This window comes from Cariama cristata, unplaced genomic scaffold, assembly GCF_000690535.1.
Source record: "Cariama cristata isolate BGI_N322 unplaced genomic scaffold, ASM69053v1 scaffold12927, whole genome shotgun sequence".
NCBI classification, from domain to species: Eukaryota; Metazoa; Chordata; class Aves; order Cariamiformes; family Cariamidae; genus Cariama; species Cariama cristata.
In genome coordinates, this window is record NW_009625036.1 from 44,757 (window position 1) to 64,623 (window position 19,867).

The 19,867-nt window shown below is 39.7% G+C and overlaps 1 protein-coding gene across 1 annotated transcript in view; it reads left to right on the forward strand.

The window, feature by feature from the left end:
- Positions 1–11,946, forward strand: part of LOC104164198 (excitatory amino acid transporter 5-like) — a 55,309-nt gene extending 43,363 nt beyond the window's left edge. The window contains exons 8-11 of the mRNA XM_009703455.1: positions 1,731–1,925; positions 5,083–5,217; positions 9,484–9,583; positions 11,710–11,946. Of these exons, the coding sequence (XP_009701757.1) occupies positions 1,731–1,925; positions 5,083–5,217; positions 9,484–9,583; positions 11,710–11,946 (667 nt within the window). The remainder of the gene's footprint in view (positions 1–1,730; positions 1,926–5,082; positions 5,218–9,483; positions 9,584–11,709) is intronic.
- The last annotated feature ends 7,921 nt before the right edge of the window (positions 11,947–19,867 follow it).

A 19,867-nucleotide genomic window follows, 5' to 3' on the forward strand; every position in this document is an offset into this window, starting at 1 on the left:
GCAAACTTGGGGTTATGATTTCAGAGTTTTTGGAATCTCTCTCTGCTTTTGTAGGTCATTACAAATGACCGAGAAGGAATTTGTAGCTCCAATGTGTTATCTTCAATTAAGAACAGATAATGGTCATTATAAGATTTAGGTATCAAAGCCACATTGCTGATGTGAGGCTCACAACACACAGCGACTGAGCAATCTGAGCTGCCCAAACTAGTGGAAAGATGACTGTATTTCATGACTTGGGACATGTAGCTCACAAGAGAACAGAACATTAAAGACCTTAGTATCATACCAATATTTCCCCTATAAATACTTACATCTTTAAAGAGGTAACTTCGGAATCATTTTGAAGGAGTTTGCTATTTTACATTTATTTAAATAGTCTCAGATACTGAGCAGTATATTAAAGTTACTATCATAACAAGGAAAATATTTTGCCATTTGTATGTTTTGTTCAATGGTATTACTTATTTCCAGTACAAACTGATATTCCGTAAAAAATACCCCCTCACTCACTTGAATGGAGTTTAATTACTCATGACATATTAGTGAATGTGATACCGTATGCTAAAATACAGAATGTTACAAAAAGACTGATAAAATATAAAGATAAACATACTTAGGTGTATTACTATTTAAAAATGCATGCATCTTATTGAAAACGAGGAAATTTATGACTAGATAATATTTAATTGTCTCAGTTTTTTTTTTAGAGAGTATGAAATTGAGGGTTAAAGTTTGGAAGGGGTCAAGCTCATTTTAAAATGAATATCTGTCAAACAGTCTTATACCATTCCACACACATACAGTTTTGTATCTCATTTACATATATAAATATGTATGACCTGCAATTATGTGATTGTTATATGATCACACAAGGGACATGGGCAGATCTGTTCCAGAGAAGAAATGGGATTGTATATTCTTGAATACAGGAGCTTGGTCTGTAGCTTTTATTTTCAGGGGTGCTGTTGATAAGATCTTTGCCTAACCCCTTGCAGAAATAATTGCTTATGTATGAGGTAGAACGTTACTGCATTAATGCATTCTGTGGCAAAAGAAGGACTAGTTTCTCGGTCAAAGCTGTTGCCCCACTGGGATGTTTTAGTGTTTAACCCAAGCAGCATTCCAATCTCTTGTAAGCTTTCATTGCCATTATAATTAATTGCCTAAACCATTCATCTAATTACTGTCAATATGCAATGAGAACTGGAACAATTGCTAAGGGTATTTATACAGCGTTTCCTTACAGTGAGTTTTTGCCTTTCTTGCTTTATACCTTTCCTTGATTTATGGTTACTCTTGCTGTTTAAAAATGGCTTTCTCTTTCAGCAGGCCTGGAAGGAAACCTTTAGAAACCATGAGTGCACAACAGTTGTCAGAGATTTTACTAATAAGCTGCACAAAGTGTTTCCTCTGTCTTGCATTTGAGTGTTCAGTACTGCCTTTGTGGTATTTCTGTCCCTTTTCTTCAGAAAGAGGGAAAGACATTTTTAATTTTGGGGAAGGAAAATTTGCGCTAACTGTAGCATTTATATATGTACCCTCTTTATCCTGCCTCAAGCAAAGAAGTGAGTTATATGGCAAGTGAGTACACATGCAGACCAAGGAATGAGAAGCAGTGCCCAGATGGTTACTGTAAAATTTACCCTGCCTGGAGAAGGTTTGCTACAATTCATTCTGTTCCCGAGAAATAAAAATAATTCAATGTGTGCTTCTTTGCTGTTTTGCAGCTCAGCCACACTGCCTATCACTTTCAAGTGCTTGTTGGAGAATAACCATGTGGACAGGAGGATTGCGAGGTTTGTGCTGCCTGTGGGAGCCACCATCAACATGGATGGGACGGCGCTCTACGAGGCAGTGGCTGCTATCTTTATTGCACAAGTTAACAACTATGAGCTGGACTTTGGGCAGATTATTACCATAAGGTATAAACCTCAAATTCCACATGCTGCGATTTGCTTGTCTTGTTGAGTCTGACACTCTTACGATTCTTGTATGTAGCAATGTTCAGAACAAAACTCATCTTTGGTATTATCAAAGGATGCACTCCTCGTAGGATGGTTATTTTTAAGTAATGCAGAGATCAGGGATTGTACAAAGAGAAATTGTACTGGTACTGTTCAATAGAAATAGAAGCATGTGGACACCAGGAAACATGTTTCTGTTTGAGGATAACTGTCTAATTTTTACTCTTAGGCAACCCATGGATCATTTACTAGGTTTGGAACATTATACTATTAGTATTGGTATTTAAAACACTATTTTAAATGTCAGAATTATTTTCAACTTTAAGTTCGGTTTGCATCTTTACACGAGAGGAAAAGGTTAAAAAATGCAAAACTAGGAGTCCTATATCAGATAACAAGGACTAGTGTGTGTTAGGAAGCTCTTTGTCAAACCTTGGAAGAGTAGGGGAACAGGGAAGGAGGACAGATGCTACCATCAGAGCAGGTTTTCATGAAGATGTCATATCACTCGGATATTTTTAAAATGTCTTCTCTGCTGCTTGGTAAAGCAGAAAGCTTCATAAACAACCATGCTTTCAGTGTGTGGAGAGTCCTATATCTGCATCCTCCGTCCTTGAAAGGTCTGTAATGGATCCAAAAGCCTAGAAGATCCAGCTGAACAATTCCTGCCAGAATAACTCCAGTGGCTGCCAAAGAATACCTCAGGGACTGAAACCTGCAGGTTTCCAGCAGGGAACAAATGATTAGAAAAACATTCCTCATAGTCAGACCCTTGTGCAACGTATTCGAGATCTGCTAACTTACCCACCCAGTGACCTCATCACTGCCCCATTTACACTGCTGGGCCTTGCCCATCTTCTGCTGGACTTGAAAACCTTCATGACAAGAAGAGAGTCCTGAAACTAACCCCAGATGACAGCTGAGATTTGCTAATGGACTTCTGGCAAGATCTGGTTAGACTAGAAGCAAAAGACATAAATTGTGCCCATATGAGCTCTTGCTTCAGGCTCACTCTCTCTCTGAAAATTATTGGAATGACCCTGTGCTAAAATTTAGTCTTTGGTGATTTTGAATTTGGAGATGTTTTTAGTGTGAGGTCCCAAAATATGGCCCGGAGCGTGGGCAGACATTACATACACCTTGAAGCAGAGAATGGTGATTTGAAAAATGAAGGAGAAGGAGGGTGATAGTAAATAGAAAGAAGGTAAGTTCTAGCTTTCTCTTAGCAGAACCCTATTTTATCTCTTTATTTTCACTCCCCGTATTAAGTGCTAGTAAATAAGGACCAGACAGAAGTAAGGACAATAGAAGGAAAATACAAATGAAGACTGGAAAAATCCAAGAAAGGAAAAGAAATAAAAAGACTCACAAAAGAAGGGAATAAATAGGAACTTACAGTGGATTCAGTACCATGAATATCTGAAGCCAAATTCTAACTGTATTCTGTGGGCCAAACCTGCCCCAGATCGTGATACTTTAGGACCTGGAGATTTAAAATTCAAACACTCCTGAGTGCCAAGATATTTTTGCCAGAGGAGAAAAAATGTTAGAAAAGTAATCAGTCTACTTTGCCCTTAGTTTGTAAAATCCAGGTTGACAGTATATATCAATGTGATTATGCAAACGTAGATGTAGCAGAAAAAGAAAGATCCTATTCCCATCAATTGAGCATATTGTAGAAAGAAACATCTACATTAAGGTCAAAATTGAATGGAATAGCAGATGAGCTTGCCTATACAATCTTAGTTAAACATTCCTGGTTTTGCTCCCAATTAAGTCATGAGACTTTGTGGCCTGAACTGACTGAGGAGGCAGAAACAGTCCTAGTCAGCTAGCCAGTTTATGGCACTAACTGGAGAACCTTTTAATGTTCATTATATTTATCTCTTATTCAACTACTGAGCTTCTGTCCCCTCCTTTCTATCTATACTCTGCCTATTACAATGCTATTAGCATGCCATGCAAACTAACTTTTTCAAAATGTCTTGAAAAAGCCTTACCCATTCCCCATTACACCCACATGCAAATGTATTTTTTTATTGTAGGAAAGGGCTGTAGTTATAAATACTGATGCTGCTCTACTGATACAGCTGTGGGCAAGATACTGGATATCTCTGTGTCTCCGTTTCCATATGGGTGAATACTGTTACTCTCATTTTCCATCATAGCAGGTTGATGAGACTTAACTGCTTGCCAAAAGCTCTGAAATTCTGGATTGATGAATGCAGTGGATTATCAGTGTATACACTTTATGTCATCCTTTTACAAGTGTCAACATTTGGTTTTTGTCTTTCTGCTGGATGGCCTAGCTCTTGGAAGTGGCCAGATGGGCGGAAATTAATATATCCAGTCACTTTTGCTCCTGGAAAAAGGAATGAAATCCCTCCCCTAAAAATAGCATTATGAAAAAAATGTTCAGCCTGCCAGGTCCACTCTTGCCCTGGTCTTCCATTCATTTCTGCTTGCCTGGCTGAAAAAATGGTGTGACGGTCAAGTAAAAATACTTTCCAGAAACTGAAGAGGTATAGTCACATTCACGCTTGCTTCATATTTAGATCCAAGTATGCAAAGCCATGCGCTATGCAAGGACTTCACCCTTGGCCCAGCCTCTTTACCCTTGGCCTAGCCTCTTTGTGATGGATTGACATTAAAGGCCCCAGCCGCAGCGAGCCGCGGCTTTGCCCGGCACAGGAACTGCCGATGATGATTCAGACATGTCTGCTGGGAGCTCTGCTGCCAAGGGTGAAGCAGCGATGAGGAGTGCTGGCAGATTCATGGCACACAGCGCTGCGTGGTGCCGTGACCCACAAGAAGCTGACGTAACTCAGAGAAGCCGACAGCCCAGCTGCCTCCCCTTTCTCTGCACTTGTGATATTCAGAGGTAACAGAACTGCCCCACCAGTGCCAAGGCTGCAAAGGTAGAGGGTGAGAATTTAGCACTGGGCAGACAGTTCGGCCAGTTCTTGCTCTCTGACCTGGCTTCTGTCCACAAAACACTGGCACTTCTGTGCAGCAGCTTGTGTAAGAAGGACTGTGGTTTAGGAGAAACATGGTGTAGTTTCTTGCAGAGCAACCCATCACTGGTAAAGTTTATTCCTCTCTTTCTTTGTTAAAGTATCACAGCAACAGCTGCCAGCATAGGTGCTGCAGGTATCCCGCAAGCTGGCCTGGTGACAATGGTCATTGTTCTGACCTCAGTTGGGCTCCCAACAGATGACATCACATTGATTATTGCTGTCGACTGGGCACTGTAAGTAACATTAAGCTTTTGAGGTTTCCAGTGTGGCAACATTGCTAAAAAGGGAAATGGTCTGCAGGGGTATAGTAATACAGATATACATAAAAGGCATGGGAAGTAATTATTTTGCTTGAAATGGTGCTAATGTGGTCTCAGATTAAATACTTTGCCAAAGTGGGCATTGTATTGATAAAAGATACACACAAACAAGAGAGAATCTAGGTGAGACTTGGACAATATGACCAACACAGAAAGGCTGAAGAAGCAGAGTGTGTTTAGCCTAAAACCAGAGCAGGCTGAAAGAGGTCACCACAGCAGTTTCTGATACAGGTAAGATTGTTCTGAAGAGGACAGTGATCAGTTGTTCCTCAAATTCACAGGGAGGGAGGAGGAAGAAGTAGACCAAAGTAACTACCTTAGGTCAGATCACAGAAAAACCTAAGAATGATTTTTATCTAGAAGGATAGTCAGGCAATGGAAGTGGCTGCACCTAGCCGGGTTGGAGGATGACCTCCATGAGAAGTTTTAAGGTCAGGCCAGACAAATGCCCATCAGGTGCAGCTCTGGCACCTTACCTTGGACGAGGACAAGGGGTCGACATTCCTAGGAAACATGGTTTGCCTGCACTCTGTGTCTGCCTGCACACACTTATCAGCCCACTGACAGTTCAAGGACATATCTCAAGGTAGTGAAGCACTCTGCAAAGAGGCATGAGCCACTGTTAAAGCAAGCAAGTACTCCTGCACCACAGATACCACTGCCTGAAATAGCGGTGACGGTACAGTAATTGTTTGTGCTGTGTATAGCTACTAGTACAACTAGAACCATCATACAGTCAACCTGAGGTTTTGAGCAGCCTGGTCTAGTGGAAGGTGTCCCTGCCCATGCGAGTGGGATTGGGACTAGATGATCTTTAAGGTCCCTCCCAACCAAACCATTCTATGATTCTGTGATTCAGTGATTCCGAATGTAATACTTGCAATGCACTGCATTAGGACTAATAATGTCTTCCTTTTATCACGGATCCTGATGCAGTTCTGCTCTTCCTATTTCAGTGCTAAACAAGCAGCAGCAATTTGTAGCCCCCTGTGTGGTGCCATGTTTTGGAAGCGCAGCCATCCTGTAGAGAGGTTACTTTGCTGCATCCCTGGTCACTGAGGATTTAACAGCGGAGGCAGAGGCTAAAATTTAACACACTCAGAAGAGATTCATGTGACCCATGAGAAAAGCCACTTTAAAAATTCATAAGGAGTGGTTTATTTGAACTCTTAACTTTTACGTAAATGTCCATAAATCAGTCAAACGATTTTGAATAGTCTAGGAAGATGAATCATAAAATACTGGTCCCTAGCTCATTAGTATGTCAATTAACTACATAACTAGTGTAAGCATCCACAAGGAAACAGTCCAAATTATTTTTTATTTAATCTATATAAAATATGTCTCCATTAATACAGCAGAGTTTCATTGCACCAAGGTTTTGGGTAAAAATGTGTTTCAAGTCCATTCTGTTATATATCCTGTTTTATTTAACTTTAAGCCACTGATTTTTTGCACGAAGTTTGTGAGAAGAAATTATTTATTTTCCTGCTCGGTGTAATAGAATATTACTATTATTATTATTAATAAGAGTCATGAGTGTTGTGTTGTATACATATTTTTAGACATATTTTATTTTAGGAGTATCAGGAATATTCATCTGTGAAGGATAAATAATATCTGCTGCCGGCACCTAAACTTGGGAATGGCAGATCAGATTATAATAAAGCAGTCCTCTTAATGCTAGTCACTGAAGGTCAATAGTTAATGAAGCACAACAAAATCAAAGTATTTTAAGCTGTATTACAAAAGCCTTTTCCCTCTATATTGCTCAGTTTTCGGCCAGCTCTTGCAACATCAACATTTCATTGTTTTTCCAGTAAGTCTTCCAGCGTATATGGGAATTATGCTTCTTTTTGTCTTACAAAACTTTCCAAAATAACAGACAAAAAACTTTCTCAGGCTATAGTTCCAGATGGTATTAAAAAGTGAGCAAGGAACAGACCCAATTTTCTGTCTTTTGCAGATGACCTTTCATACAAAAAGTATATTTCTATATTTCGGCACTTGGTGGTTTCAAGAGCCTGCAGATGCAAAGTGTCAACATGGTTGACATGATGAATATTTTCAGTATTAGTTTTGGAAGTGCTGGAGTATGAAGAATGCTTAAAGAAGGCTGGTTAGATGATCTCACGAGACTGAAATACCCATTACAATGCACTGCAGGTATTACAACTCGTTTAGGTAGCCATAACATGTATGTGAACTTCATACCTTTAGCTAGGGCCTAGAGACTTAAAGAAGAAAATCAAAACGTTTCTCAGCTGATTTATTAAACACAAGGTAAAAGTTTTGCGTCTTTAATAATGTAATCTAAAGCTAAAATACCACTGCAACACCTGACTCTCGTGTTTGCGCTGAAAGAAACGCCACTAGCAGCAGGTCTGCCTTGTAGTGAGGAAATGTCAGCGGTGCGCGGTGTGGTTCTACTCATGTGTAGTGCAGATTGCTCCATACACACAGAAACATGGACTAGAACCGGCCAAACAACGTGCCAGGCAATCCATTTTCTTAAGCGTTTCAGTGGGTGCAGTGTTTCCTCAGAAAAATCCTATCTTCAGAAGAGATGCTAATCAGAGCCCAAAAGGGAGTGCAAATGCTTGAGCTCTGCTCATACAGCTTCTTCTCTTACCACAGCTGACTCTCTGCACAATCCAAAATTAACAACTCAGAATATCCTTCCAAAAATCAAAATTTGATGATCAACCAAGGACAAAAAAAGTCTATGTGTAACAGGAACATCTATCGATATGTGCTGTAACATTATTTTCCCTGCTTAACATATTCTTGTGGGAATTCTCCTCAAGGCAAAACCCAAAATCAGAACAGCAAAAAAAAATGGATTCAGCAAACAAGTGTAGGACCGGCTCCTGGAGTCAACAAGCACATCTAGGTGTAGGGTGTGCAATATTATTGCTGAAGTTGCTTGCAATTGCATGTACAATGTGGGTAACTCCACATGCAAATAACATTTCATGCAGGAACTTTCATGCAAGTTCTGCATAAACATTTGCATGCACAGAGTACATGCCTAAAATATCTGACAAAAAATCAGCACACAGTTTCAATTCTTTTCTATGTTAAGATACAGGATCAGAAATCTGGGCAGTGTTGATATTGGACCATCACTGACTTTAATAAGCCAAACATCTGGAGATTTCTGAACCTCCATTTTATAACGCACATTTATAAATTAAGTTACTAGTATGACACAGTTTTCAGATGTGTGTGTTTTTCTTGGAAAAGACGCAATGTATTTCAGACTTAAAAGCTATATCGTCTATTTGAAATCTTGTCATTTTTAACTAATAGATTCCAAGCTGTTTCAAGAGTAACACTTATCTACGACAACCACTTACTGTTGTGTATTTACAGTTTGTATTTTAATAGATTTATTTTTTGGATAGTGACTAGGAGGTATAAACAGGGAAGAAATGATGCTATAAATGAATAAATGAAAAACAGTGAAACTGTATGTATACAAAGTACTGTCAAGCATACAAATTTAAATTGGAAAAGATGATGGCAGAAAATGAAAAATCTTTAAGAGCCACTGGTAGCCATAGAAACTATAGGTCTTTCAGAAATGAACATGATTTAAATACGGTCAGTGCCTGCTTAGTTTGTGAGTGTAGTCATTTAGCAATCTTCTGAAAAATTTTGATTGTATTCTGCACACTCTACCAATACAATAATCTTCTTAACCAGCACCTTGGTTGCTGAGAATGGGACCTTGATAGCTAATATAAGGTACTGGTTGTCCTGGCTGCCCTCTACTTTTGTTGAATTAAGACATTTGCAGCACCAGCCTCCAAATCAGGCCATAATACTGGACCTTAACATAAAAACTCGGACATAAAGGCAGTCTTGATCTGCTGTGTTAAACCTTTTCAGTGCTGAATCAGCTTGCATGTATAGGGAGGCATAGCTGCTCTGGTTAGCTTGCTCACAAATTAATGTGCGCTGGTACAGCGCACTGAGCTCGGAAAAGGCTGGAAAACCCAACTGAGCAGCTCAGTAACTAGTGACTGCCCCATGCCAAACTCCTTACTACCATTTCTAAACTTGATAGTTTATAAAAACAGCAAAACTGGCCTTTGGCTATAATTACTGTAGTGTTGAAGGCATAGGAATGTACCCAAAGAGCCAACAATTTACCATTACTATTTCATTTTCCAGAGACAGGTTTAGAACAATGATCAATGTCCTAGGAGATGCACTGGCTGCCGGGATCATGGCCCACATCTGCCGGAAGGAGTTTGTCAAAGACGGTGACGAGGTAACAACACCATGAGCCAGGGTGTGACAGCTTGTGCCGTATTATGGCAAAGAACCTGTGAGCTCTCGGCCTCCTACATTTTTTCCATCTAGTTTATAAAAGGTGTTTCAGAGAAAGGACAGAATTGGGCAATGTGCTGCTTAGCCAGATGGGCTGGAGGGGTCCTTTTTCATGAGGTCATGCAAAAGCCACTCAAGGTCAAAGCTTGCCAGCCAGCTGTGTCTGGCACACTGGGGCTAGGAGCAGGAGAAGCAGCTGCACTGTCCTGCAAAGGCATGAGATGCTGGAACTGCAAGTCCCACACTCAGGAGCCAAGTCCTGACTGGCCAGTAAGTAGTTCTTCTTCTAAAAAGGTGATCAGCAACAGAGCAGAGTGACACATGTCCTTGAGTATTTGTGTTTAGTGGAAGGTAAAGGTATCTAGGAGTGTGTATATGCATAATCATAAAGCTTACAACAAAAGCAACTACCCTGCGTGTTTCAAGCCTCTGTGTTCACATAATCTGAAGCCAGCATTGCAATAATTTCCTTTCTGGACTAGCACAAGCACATTGCTCCATTCTAGACTTCATTCTCAGGCATCTTCATGCCCTCTGGATTTAATACAAGTCCCTCCTTAAATCTTTGTTTTTCCTCCTCTGTATCTTCTTCCAGACACCACACATACCTCTGCATTGTGCCCCTGCCTCCCTCAACTCCTATGCTTTTTTCCCTTCCTCCTTGGCATGCATCATTCAGTCTTTCCTTATACCAGGAACTCCTTCCCATGCTCTTCCTTCAAATCCCTGACAAAGGAGATTCTTAATTCCATGAGCCCATCATGCTTGGAGATGCTAATCTCCAACCATTTCAGCTCATGGCAGACTCTCACTACCTTTCTTCCACAAAGACAGAATAGTTCATGCAGAAAAGTTTCTTCATCAGGACTGATTTTCACAAGGCATGTTTCATTTCTGTGCATCATTTGTAGTAGTCTACAAAGAACAACAGTATTAATAGCAAAGTTTTATTTTGATTATTATTTCTCCCATTTTACAGACAGTCTATCTGGTAAATCCCATTCTCATGCCTTCCTGCAACATGCATTTAAAATTCCTGCTCTTTCAAGTTTTATATAGAAAGTCAGGCCTTATCCTCTGAGGTACTTAGCACCTGCACTAATTACTGATGACAGAATTAGGCCTGAATATATGGGCTACACATACAGCTAGCTACAAAAAACCCTAAACATACAACCTAATGGCAAGGTATGTCATCCACTACAAAGCCAGAAGTGTAGTCTGAGTTCTTACATAGCACAGGCCTCCTGACAACGTTTCATTGCTATATTTAGAACTCAGTCAGAACTCAAGAAGAGATGTTTCAAGAATATAAAATCCCTCCTAAGGGATTCTTTAGTCATCTGTGATGAGAATTTTCTTTGCATCATGCTCTATAATAGTATTAAAATATACCATTAGTCTGCCATACATTCTGGCTGCATAATTTGTGGAGTTAGTAATGTATACCCAAAGGCCAAATTTTCCCAGCTGCAAGCCCACCTCTCTTCTCTGCCAGTATTTACGTCTGATTTTCCTCATCAGAACTTCTGGTTTGACTTAAGGAACACTCCAATATTTAACTTATGAATCAGTCAATAAAATCCTCTTTATTTCTTTTGAAACAGTGCAAACTGAAAAGACAGGTGTTAGTTTATTGGGTTAGAAGAAAGGCAAAAGCCAAGAACAAATGACTTACTACTCTATGTAATTGCACTCCAGAGCAAGCACTGCCCAAAGCTCAGTGTACTGGTCATTGAGAGTCCATATCTTTCGAGCTTATCCCTGAAATTCTAGACTTTATTTACCCTACTTATATCGCTTTACTGATGCAAGCAGTTATTACTGTAAGTTAAATTAGAGTTGTGACAGCATTTGCATTTTTACAGACTTAGAGACACCTTCGCTTTATCCAGATGGTGCAAAGATGCTTTAGTGTATATGAGAAACAGGTCCTGGAAGTCTATGGAGGCCGTAGATAATCCCGGTGAATGTAAAGCAGACCACAGGCTTTCAAAGTAAAAATTCCTTTCCTGTTGTATACAGCAGACAGTGGCAGTATTCCAGATCTTAATGCTTTTCACATAGGTGCCATTGATCTGTGAAACTAAGCCTATTAACATCCATCAGATTGTGGCTTACCAGAGAAATGGCTGTGTGAAGACCATGAATGAATCTCGTGGACCAGAAACAGTGAAAGGGTTTCAGCATCACATACCCGTACAAGTGGAGCAAGAAGAAAGTCCAGTGGAGAATCACACTAAGAAATCCAACAGTAAAGACCACTGCACTATTGAAATAAATGAACTAGAAACAAATGTGTAACTGCTACACTCAGTGGTATCTCACACCCCAGTGACCTGATACCCAATCTCTACCTCACAGCTGGAAGAGGGACTCTTTGCCTTGAACAGGAAAATGTGGAATTATCGCCACCCTGCTTGTACTGGAGCTAGAAGACCAGCTGTGAATGTCAGGAAAAGCACACAGCTTGCAAGAGACATGGGCTTCCTTAGGTGGAAGATTTTAATACTGAAAAATTAACTAATGGACGACTACTGTTTTATTCTGCACTCATTTGATTCCAATATAGTATTTGACACTCCTTTGGCTTCTTTTTTTTAAAGTTTTTTTATTTGACCCTTTTTGATTTTCTAACCAAAGCCTTTTTTTGTGAATCTCAGTAATTATGAACACTGTATTTATGTGGATTTTTTGCTATGTAAAAATGTTTCACCAAAACTGCTAAAGATACTAATTTTGTCTAATATTCACTACAGAGTTTGTGCTTAGTTTTAGAACAGCAGTAAGAAAATCACACTCATTTCCTGATCTCAAGGAGTTACATATATTACTAAATAACACTTCAAGCAGAGGTGAAGCAAAACATGCATTTTTGCAAGAAAGCACATTGAGATAATTCTGATGGGCAGCCTTCAGAGACAGGCGTTCAAGTGTGATACATAACACAAAGAATTTCTAGGTCGCCGCAGAGCACAGTTTGCCTTCCAAGTGCCAGATTTATTAACCTTTTTTTAACCTAACTCTTCAGTAGAGTGAGTACCATGCCCATGCAGTGGCAGAGGCGATGTGAGCTCTAATCCATAAGCACTGGTGCTAATGTGTCCTCTCCTGTAATCCTTAGGCTGTTCTACTGTAAATATGTATAAACCCAAAGCTCAAGCTCATGAACCATACGCTTCGTCCTAAGGGCAGACTGAACACAAACTGGAACCCAACGATGCTGAGTAATACTGAGTTTTGTGAGGAGTTTGCTGTGGAAACTGGCCCATTATTTCTTATAATTCAGTGGTTGATCTACATTGACAGTTACTCCCTTTCCACTATCTACTGAATCTTTCAGTTACAATAAAATCTGCTGAGTATGTTTCCAATGTTTGTGATAGAAAACATTTTTAATAAATCTGCCATTTAAAAACAGGCTGTCTGTGCACTTCTACTATTAGTGTCTTCTTATTGCTCTGCCAGAATGGAGAGTGGAAGTGAGGAGACCTTTTGAAAAGTTGGGATTCAATCCAGAGATTACATACTAGTTCATACCAATACACTTGACATATTATATTTAGCTACTTGTGGCCTATCAGTTTCAGATAACATGTGCCTGGTATTATAATATGCTCCTCTCATCTGTAGAGAAAAAATAACCCAGTCAAAAAGAACAATTTCTGCACTCACCAGAAGCAGAAGTGCTTCGTGCACATCATTAATAGTTTTCCTGGGATGTGCATATTCACCTTTTCTTTGAGGGCTCCTGTCCAGACTATTTCTTTTGTCATGCACTAATTAGTTGCCTCAGAGGGCTGCAGTATAGGTAGCTTAAAAATCAAATGATAAAGCCATAAAGAACAAACATACAGCTTATTTGCCTATAATTCCTCAGAAATGATGTATTAATTTGAAAATACATACAGTTGGTAACTATTTTTCTGATTTGATCCTAGAGTGAAAACAACAAACACAGAACACAAAGAGTAGGGAAGAACTGAAATTATTCAGAAAAATTTGCTCCTGAGCAAGTCCTATAAGGACCTGCTCTACAGCGTGCCGTTAACATGAGTGATTTGGGAGAGCTGAGGCTGGCCTGTGCCTCTCTGAATGGGCAGAAGCACTAGCTGACAAACACAGCATCTGATACTTTCATCTCGGCAGCACTGGCAGCTCCAGGAGGTCCCCTTCATCCTTCCCCAGCTGTCCATTCCTCCCTGCACTGCCTCCCCTCCTCTCCCAGCTGTACAGACCCAATTATTTATGAGGCCAGACAAAGAATCAGATGAGAAGTATTCTTAATTCAAACCAGTTCACATATGTTTTTTGCACAGTCCTAACAGACAGTTGTGTCAACACAAGTGAAGGGGTGACACAGGGACAAGAACAAGCAGCCAGGGATGAAACAGCGTAAGCACATGTGGAGAGGGCAGGATCTCTGCATGCTGACTTTGCCAGCAAAGAAAACATAAATTTTCAACTTTACACAGTCAATTACAGCTATGTGAAGTGATAGTAAATTCCTGCCAGTTATCTATCACTTTACAATCTCTTTGCATAGATAAAAAGGATGAAAAAAGAGGCCTAGTAGATCCAAGATTTGGAATGAGTAGTTCCAAACTAAGTGGTTTTGAGTGAGTCTGCCCACACACCATGCCAAGATGCCATGGTCTGCCAAGTAGAAAGTGCTGCTAGCCTTACCACCACCACCTTCTCCAGCCACCTATAACCTTTGGCTAACTACAAAGTGCAAATCCTTTTGCCTGCTTGCCTGAGACAGCTTACTTAGTCTGACACTCTTCTGCTTAGTCATGTCTCAAGAGGTCTAAGCCAACTCCAGTGCTAAGAAGCTGTGACTTCTGCAAGAACTTCAGATGAGATAAAGCATCAAAGAGCAGAAGAAGCAGCCAGCTGTGCTACACAAGTTGCACAGGACAAAGAAAACCACCGTTTTGCCCTTTACACTCTGGCAAGTAGGGAATGCAGAAGTGTTATGTGTGCAGGCATATTTTTATGGAATCAACAGACTGTTTTACAATTAGCCTTCTGCATTCAAACCCTATTCAAAGAGTGTCCAGTTTTGCTTTGCAAATTCAAAATGCATTATTTTTTCACATTATATTGTTTGGATCTTTAAAACTTGGGGTTTTTACCAGTGCATGCCTCCCATTAAGCTGGGAAGAAGGCAGCGGTCCAGTTTCTCACCTGACCTTTATTGTTTGTGTATCAAATACTGCTAACTAGAGGCCTACGGCTCTTTAGTTCTTTGCTCTGGTAAATACACGTTGCTTAGTGTAGTGTGACCTTGACTGGAGCATCTGACCGCTACTACAGCCATTTGGTACTGAACACAAGACGCCACTGTTCACTGGGGAGAGGCAAACACTGAAGTTGGAATAATTTTATGGTAAGTTTTCCTCTATGTTAGCTATTTTCTGTGTTTTATGGTGTTTGTTGTGAAGCGGCTTGACACATGGTGCAATTAGGCTAGCAGCAGGTCCCATATCATACTTGCATGCATGGATCTGTTCCCATTTTCCAGCTATAATCACACTTCCTTCCAACAAAAATAATGAAGCTGTTGATTGTCTAGTTAGGGTGCAAGCTTTATGTTGGTAAATATGTTTTTCCTACATTCAGAGCATAAAAACAAACACGTAACCTTTATAGTCTCAAAACTTTTATATTAAAAAAATCAATCAATCAACCTATCAATCAGTAATTACAACAGCTTGCATAGAATACTTTCAAGTATATGTGGAAAGAACCTATTTCTTCACTGGCAACATTCAACCTTATTTTGAAGTTGCATCCCTCTGCTAAAAAAGAAAGGGAACTTAGCCAATTAAAGTATACTCAAGACAAAGTAGGGGAGAGTGTTGAGGACGGAGAGAAGATAATTAGGAAGGGTGGTGCATTGAATACAGCTATGGAAGACGTAATTTGGGAAGTAACCCAAATTAACACATACTTATCAGAGACAGTCATTTTATGCTGATTAATTTGCAACTGCATTGCTCTAGAGATACTACTGAGAGGAAAAAAGCCACCGCAGATCGTTGTGGCATAAAACATCATTAAAGACATCTTAAAACAGAGTCCAGAGGATTTTGCCAATGCCAAGGAAGTTTTGAAGTGTTGAATTGCTGTAATAAATCCTTGTGCAAGAATTAGAACTGAGAGAGAAACAACCAGAGCACTTCCACATCCCCCTAACTCCCAAGAGCTTTTGGCTGTCAACGCAAATACAGAAGCTGATGGAACTAACACAGTTACTCATATTCTCAGCTAGTTTAGCTGATGCCACTTAAATGACTTAATTGCAGCTAAGCTTATTTGTGCCACCTGAATATGTATCCCAACATACAAATAAGGTGATCTAAATAATGAGCCAAAACATCAAATTGTAGACTCCCTCCAGGCTATACTAGCAAGTCTAAAACACTTAGAAAATACAGTAACATCCCCATTTGATGAACTCTCACTTTCAATTCTACAACAAACATTAGTTTTTTAACAACAGCAAACTGATTTGTAATACTTTCAAAGCAGATGGAAAGCTTCATCTTCAAGCCAGGTGGATAATCTTGGAAATGACCTCAGTCCTTTCTGTGCTTTCCATAAAAATGAGGTAACTACTAGCTGAAGGTGGTTGATGTGTGCAAGCAAAATGTGTAACCTGGGAAATGAATTGAATTTGGAAAACTCAGGCTGCCTTTGATCTTGCCCAATACTAAGTACTCTTGTGTCTCTACTGAATGACCAGGTGCATTTTTACATCAAGACAGCTATCTTTCATTACAGTCACAGTGGCAATGATGAATTACTGGTTTTCCCCTCCAGGCACTAAGCTGGCTGAGATCACAGCCCTCCAGCTGAGGACTAAGAGGAGAGAAAGCAATGTAGGTTTTTCTACAGGGATGCTACTGCTGCCTGTCTAGCAGTGAGGGAGCACATCTTTTTGCAATAGTAATGGCTGGCAAATATCTGACTTTGCCGCATTTGGAAAAGGCCCCAGAAGAGACAAATTCAATGCATCCATTCACTAAGGGTTGAGTTGCAAATGAAATACATGTATGAAAGCTCACTTTCGCCTATGATTTCACATGCAACTAAGGAGGCAACATATACGCAAAATTACATTCCTCACTACTTTGGAGCATACTGATTGATACTTCTGGAATTTATAACAGGGTTTGTCCCACAAAACCCCAAATGGATGAGATCAATAGGACAGGAAGGGTGGTCACTGCTTAAGTTCAGTTTGTTATTCACTATCTCAGACTTCTCCTGTGATCTCATGATGAAGTGACCACAAGAATGCAGGGTTTTTTAATTCTACAGGGTGTTGCATGGTAAGGATAAATGAGCTGAAGACTGAGACAATTACATAACACACAAAAGGGGACTCATATGATTACCTTGGATTAGCCACTTCTGTCTCTCTGGGAGCACAGGATCACTACTCACAATATTCACAGGAATTGCCAGGCTCTGGTTTTAAGTGACAAAATCTCCAATACCATCATTTATAAAGTAGCAACAGTTGCATCTCCATAGCCTAGAAGATGATGTATGGGAATAGATTTGGCACAGCTGAGACTTTTGGCAGATTTGTGTCACAGGATATTTTAGATTTTTTACAGGCTGTCAAAGTCTGTTACTGAGAGAGTGGTATTTTGAGGAATGAATACAGAAGGCTTCAGGAAGACAAGATGGTGAATATTGCTGGGTGAAGAGTGTTTAATCACTTCTTCCCCTGCAATAGAATCAAACTTCCTTTCCTTGCTGGCTCCAAGATGAGAAGGTACCAAGAGCTGGAGATTTAGGGATGGAGCAAGCCATCCCTCTTCCGACAAAGCTTCTGCTTGAGGACAGCCACTAAAGACAGCTCTGCAGGTATCCACAAACACCCGTGACTCACTGCTCACCCCTTCACAACTAATTCTTGGCTGCCTCTCACTCACTGAAAACTATTGGAGCAGACTATGCAGTTACTGGAACAACTCTTTTCCTTCTCCTGTTTGTGATATGATGAAAACTTATTTGTATGCACACAAAGACTTTTGGTGGTAGGGCATGCTGTCCTTCCTTCCAAATTAGCATAGAGCATTCAGTCCAGCCCAAGAACAAGCAAATATTGTTCCTTAAGTGTTTTCAATGAAGTCATTACAAAACCCTAGATTTCCCATGCCACTGGGAATTACAGATGTGCTCAGGATAGGTCACAGTTCTACTTTTCAGGTTCCATGCTAGGAGTTTTTCTTCTGTAAGGTACAGAGTTCTGCATCTGTTCCTTTAAATGCAGTCATCTTTCATTGCAAAGAGGTATCTGCATTTCATTTAGGAATGAAACGTATGCTTGTATGTGTCTGTACACAATGCTAGCTGAAAGCCAGGATTTGACCCACCACATGAAACTTATTGTAGTTAATTGTTGCTTTTGAACTTTCCTAATAAGGATATAATATCTCTAGCTCCCCGCCGCCACTGCCCCAAGAAGGGTATTTTAATAAGATGGAAAAAGCAGGAGAAGCAAAACAAGAAGTGTTTTATGTTCACAGATATCTCACATTACATCTGCTACAAATACTGTATGGGCTAAATGGCAAAACCAAAAGAAAAACAAGACTGACCTTGAGATGTTTCATTATGATTTCATTGCTCCTAGTGGTTTTATTGGGTTTTACCACTAGGCTATTAAAAACATGTGGAAATTATAAAGAACTAAGTCAAACTGAGTATTTTCAACTCTAATCTTCCATCTTTTTTTCCATTTAAATACTTTAAATAGTTCTTTTATATTTCATGAGTTTTCTTGAAAACAAACTCAAAGTACAGAGATTTAGGTAGTCTATATTTTATTGATAGTTTAATCAGTAAATGTATGATCTTTGTTTTAGAATAAATCATCCAATCTTCTTGATTTTTTTTAATAGAAGAAAGAATTTCTCTGACATGAAATCCATCCTAACCAAGTATCTGGGGAGGGAGAAGTCAGGATGGACAGGAGGGTATCAGTCCAGCACTGTGGTTGAAGCTAGCTCTAGTAGAAAGTTCAGAAAGGAAGTCTCAAAGCTCCCTGATGGAGAGAATTTCCACTGTGACTGCTCATTCTCAGTTGTTTTCTCACTGGTGCTGTGCACAGGACTAATGTACCGCTGCATACTGTACTTTCTGTGCAAGTCAGCTGCAGCTCTCCAGAGTAAATTTCACAAAAGGTATTAGAGGTTATCTGCATCCCAGACATTTTGTTCGTCCCCTCCCTGAAAGCAGGTGGGAACGACCTGGAAGACTCACTTTGGTTGTTCCTGCCTGCTTTGGCACTGGAAGATTCGCTTTGGTCCTTCCTACCTGCTTTACAGAGAGAGTAAGAACAACAAAAGTGAGTCTTCCAGTGCCAAATCTTTCAAGCTGTGGATGTTGAGGGTGCCTCACGGTGCAGCAACTCTACTGTCTTCAGCACATCAGTAAAGTGCTTTGAGTTTTATCCCAGTGCTGCATTTGAATTAAACAGACCCAAAACAGATTTCCACCACAAAGAAGCGGAGAGATCTACAGTGCTATATAAGTAAACAAAGTTAATTTTAATCCTGTATAAAAGATATATCCTAAGTTAAGACTTTTTTAAAGCTAATTTCTTTGATGACTGTCAACAAACACACAACTATATTGTAAGTAATAAAAGCATGAGACTCATTCATTTCTTGTCTGCAACCAGAGCTGACAATACTGCAAATCAACCAAAATTTTTATCAGAAGCAACGTTCTCAGCAGTATCATAATCATATGCTAAAAACAGATTCTGGAACTACCATGGGGAAAACTTGAGATAGCCTGTACAACTGTGCATTAAAACAGCCTTTGCCTGATTCAAAATCATATAAAGCAGGACTTTATTGATGGACTGTTTAATGTCCTTGGATACTACTGAAGAATTTTTATGGAAACACTTTGTATACTGGATTATTAGAACACATTTATCATCCACTGTCTCCACATATATCTCACAGCTGGCTGACTTTACAATAGCAGTATGAATCAGAGCTACAGGGCACACCAATATTTTCCTCACTAAAGGAAATGGAGTTCTTTAGGGAATTTACTCACTGTTCTTATATTAGCAACATAATAAAGCAATTACAATGACCTCCATAAATTAATCCCATTAGAGAGGGAAGTATCTTTAAAAAAATGAGGCTAAATTCATATTATATAAAACTCTGTATATGTTTAAGTT